Source organism: Solanum pennellii, chromosome 6 (genome assembly GCF_001406875.1).
Source record: "Solanum pennellii chromosome 6, SPENNV200".
In the NCBI taxonomy this organism is placed as follows: domain Eukaryota; kingdom Viridiplantae; phylum Streptophyta; class Magnoliopsida; order Solanales; family Solanaceae; genus Solanum; species Solanum pennellii.
In genome coordinates, this window is record NC_028642.1 from 1,651,249 (window position 1) to 1,655,698 (window position 4,450).

The window sequence follows — 4,450 nt, forward strand, 5'->3', positions numbered from 1 at the left end:
TTGATAAAATTTTAAAATACTTATAAAATATATATGTAAATTGTTGTGTTAAAACCAATTAATTTGGATAAATTAGAATTTTAAATTAATAAATTTTAAATTTTGACTCTACTAATAATGGAACGAACATCTATAAACAATTCTAATTTTTGTTCCCTCATTCTTGAAAATAATTAAAAGGAAAAAAGTCTCCTCTATATATTTACAGTGTAATTTTTTTACGAAACCATAGATATATGTACATGTCAAAACTCTGGACCATCACGAAATATGAAACTCTGATTAATATTTTATAAAGAATTGCAAATAGATTAATATTTAAATTGGTAAATTTATATAACTTAAATTCGAAAAATTGGAGAACAAATTAAGTAGCTCTAGATTAGTATTGACATACACAAATAGCTAATTAATATTATCACTATCATTAATTTCCTCCCATAATATAAAGTAAGAGTCAATAATTAATTAGTTCATTTTGATATTCCTAGCTATCTAGTCATTAATTAAATGTAAATTAATTAATGACATTCATGTCCTTCACAATTTTTGTTATATAAAAATGATCATATAAATTAGGGCATGTACAACTTGTTGCCACACTTGCACCTCCATGCTTCTGGGTAGTACTCTGCAGTCACCGGAGTCCCCGGTGGCACCGCCACGTGGACCGGATGACATGGCGTGCATCTGCCGCATTTCAAGATGCACCGCGGCGGCGATGATCCTAAGCCACCTAAAATCCTCCTTGTATTTGTGGTCGCCTTCTTGAATCTCTAGCTCAAAATAATATCAAAGATTTATTTTTCTTTTAAAAAAAAAAAGACTATATTTAAAATTATAACTACTATACCAAACCTATGGACATCAAATATTTATTAAAATATTTTATATGTCGATAGTCGAAGGATCTATTAGATACACTATAATTATCTATTAATGTAAAATTAAGGTTTGCAACTTGCTTACACACTATCTTCGGATTTCCCAATCTTATAAAATTACATCAAATATTTTATTATTGTAAATATTAAAAAATTAGATAAATATAAAAATGATATATAATTTGAGGGGAAATTATAAATACTATATAATATCAATGTGGTTAGTTAAATTTTCAAAGTTTTAAGTTTTTGGTCGAGTTATTTTGGACTATAACCTATTATTCCTCTATTTCAATTTGTTTTACCTGTATTTTCTTTTTAGTCTGTTTTAATAGAGAATGTCTCATTTCTCTTTTAATAACTTTTTAATTCAAATTTTTTACCTGACATACTTAAGACAATATAATTAAAAGATATTTTAATATATCTTTTATTTAAGATAATAAAATTTAAAAATCTTCGTTATATATTTTCTTAAATTTTGTATAAAATTAAAATATCATAAATAAATCGAAAACGATAGGTTACTAAACATGTGGGCTTAGCTACACCATATGGGAGACATTGTTCCGTTTAAAGCGCCGATTGAAAGAAAATTCTAAAATTGAGACTGAATACTTAGGATGAAGACAAAAAGGACTATGATTTTTATATTTTTGGAATTATTTGATAATTGGGAAAGCACAATAAGAGAAAAGAAAGACTTTTACGTGAGGTCGGTCTCTATCATTTACATATTTTTTTTTTATTTATCGATTGATCATGTGAATATGCATTCAATTATCGATATATAAAGTGTAGAAAAAACATCCATATCTAGAAAGTAGCTTTATGATTGAATCACTCATAAGGTACATATAGTGATCTAAAGGTCGATCTGATATTGATTGATGAAAACTATCACGCATGCAGTAAAAGTGGAATGAATCATTGATATTTGTCTACGAGAGGCTCACACTCATGTCTATTCGAAGTAGCTTCATGATCGAATCATTCCTAAGGTACTTAGTGATCTAAAGGTCGATATGATATTGACCGATGAAAAATACCACACATGCAATAGAAGTGAAATGAGTTCTCGATATTTGTGTATGAGAGACGCACTCACGTCTATTTTAAGAATTATTTGATAATTGTAGAAGCACACAAGAGAAAAATAAATAAACACGACAAATGGACGAAATTATTAAAGAGAAAATTTTATAAATAACATTATTAGTGGATATTTTTGTAATATACAACAAGAGTTTGTGTTTTTCAAAATGTATATAGTAATATTTTTTTTTTCAAAACGTAGCAAATTGCTTTATATCTACATGTAAAAAATTTAATTGTAATTGAAATTGTATGTATATTTGGGAGAACCAACACGTAAGATATTTGTTGTATGTAACATATTGAGATAATGCTTATTGCTAGGGCTTTTAGATCCACAAATATGTGTATCTTATATATTTTCAATAAAAATATATTATGTTACTATCTTTTTTTTTAAAAAAAAAATATTAATATAAAGAGTATCATAATGTATACTCACTGTATGAAAATATGATCAAATTTACCCTTGTTTTAGGTATTTTGTATACCAGTCTGTTTGAATTGACTTATTTTAGATATTTTCAAGTTAAAATATTTTTTTAATGTTTGACAAAAAAAAATTTAAAAAATTCGAAATCAGTTATTTTAAAGTCAGACTAATAAAAAAAGTCATAAATTGGAAATTCTAATTTATGAATTTTGACTTATAAGTCATAATTAAGCTATTAAACTCATTCAAACATGCTCGAATATAGATTAAGTTAAAATAAACACACAACATCTATTTTTCTCATACTAATTTTAATTTGTAACTTAATATTGTGTTTATAAGGTAATTCATGTAGGTTTGTCACCATATAACTAAATTAATTGCATTATTAGCCTAATCTTTATCTATTTATGAGTGAGAATTATAGTAAGTATATTCACACTAATTATATACTTTTTATACATTGAATATACACTTAAAATGACTAAAAAATACATAGTTAAAGTGATCAAACCTGGATGGAAAAATCAGCTTTAGCAGCCAATCCAAAATTGATCTCTGCATAGATGAAAACATTTAATTTCAATTATAAATTCGAATATAAATTCTTCTTAAAATTTATAAAATAAAATTTATTTACTTGAAAATTATATGGAAAGTACATAAAAAATGATTCAATATTAAATAAACATGAATTAAGTAAATTACACTTCATGTATAAAGATCTTAAACATTGAAATCCTTATAGATTACTTTTATTATTTTGATAAATAAATGACAACAATATACTTTTGTTGTTTCAAAAATAACTGGTGTTTTTAGCTTATACAATTACTCATTTCTAGAAAATAAAATATATTTTTATGAAATTATTCTCAATAAATACCTTAAAAAGAAATAACTTTTTACTAGTTTATTGATCATGTAAAACTCCCTTTGTTTAAAGAAAGATAAAAATGAAAACACATTTTTAATCTCTTCTTCTAAAAAAAAGTCATTTATTTAAATACAAAATGACAAGTCTAAAACATCACTTACTTCGAAACAGAGCGAATACTATTTTACTGAAGATTTGAAAAAAATAAAATATATACAAATTTTATCTCTAATTTTATAAATATAAAAAAAATTATTTTCGATAGATCATCCTCAAAGTACATACATGATTAGTGTGTATGTTTAAACTATGAAAAATAAAATATAAAACTTACCAAAGAGACTTGTAGAATTGAGGGTTTTGTAGGCTACAAAAAAGAAGAATGAGAGTGTAAAAAATACAAGGATTTTTTTGTGTATAATCCTCCATCTAACACTGCAATAGTAATACTCCATCAACAAGAAGAAAAATTATGATGACCAAAAAGAAATATTATTTATCACAAATTAAATCCCATGCAACTATTAATCACAAAGATTTAAGAAAATTGGGATTTTCAAGATTTGTTTTTGTTTTTTAATTATATTTTGGATGTTCAAATTTTGTGAAGAAGTGGTGGAGATATTGAGAAGAAAAATACTTGGGAATGACTGAGGAGAGAACATATGCACAATGATAAATGTACTAATCAAGAAAAAAAAGAATTTAAATTTTATATATATATATATATATATATATATATATTATTTTATTATAATAATATGTCTGATATGATAATTTTAAGAATAGAGTGTGTATAGTAACATGTTATCGTGAGTTGAAATTTTAATTATTATTCTTTTACATCGTTAGAGTATATAACTTGAAGAATTTATGTACATATATCATTTTATTTTTAAAAAAGAGTTACATTTGATGTAAAGAGATTGTTTATATCGAATGTGTTGTAGTGAATGGAGGCATAGAGTTGTTGTTTTTTTTTTAATTAGAGGTCCCAGGTTCGAGTTTTTTATATAAATTTTTTTTTTGATAAAATGTATTTTTTTTCTCTAATAGAATTCTCTATGGCATAAATTCAAACAGTTGAATGTAAATACAAATATCGAATATCAAGTTGAACGTAAATATAAATATCGAATACCAAACGAAGAAATGTGGTAA

General features: G+C 24.5%; 1 protein-coding gene across 1 annotated transcript; it reads right to left on the reverse strand.

The window, feature by feature from the left end:
• Nucleotides 1–359: 359 nt before the first annotated feature.
• On the reverse strand, nt 360–3,982 carry LOC107021912 (EPIDERMAL PATTERNING FACTOR-like protein 3). Its single transcript, XM_015222625.2, has 3 exons — nt 3,624–3,982; nt 2,927–2,970; nt 360–776 (listed from the first exon to the last, which is right to left on the reverse strand). Exons 1-3 carry the CDS (start codon nt 3,742–3,744, stop codon nt 576–578), a joined length of 366 nt encoding a protein of 121 aa, XP_015078111.1. The 5' UTR covers nt 3,745–3,982; the 3' UTR covers nt 360–575.
• Nucleotides 3,983–4,450: the final 468 nt, after the last annotated feature.

What these genes read in the sequence shown, in the direction of transcription:
- LOC107021912 (XM_015222625.2), bottom strand. Translation starts at nt 3,744, where the DNA reads ATGGAGTATTACTATTGCAGTGTTAGATGGAGGATTATACACAAAAAA. An exon ending in CAATTCTACAAGTCTCTTTG is followed by an intron (nt 2,971 to 3,623) that starts GTAAGTTTTATA and finishes TCATCTATGCAG; the next exon opens with AGATCAATTTTGGATTGGCT. An exon ending in AAGCTGATTTTTCCATCCAG is followed by an intron (nt 777 to 2,926) that starts GTTTGATCACTT and finishes ATTTTGAGCTAG; the next exon opens with AGATTCAAGAAGGCGACCAC.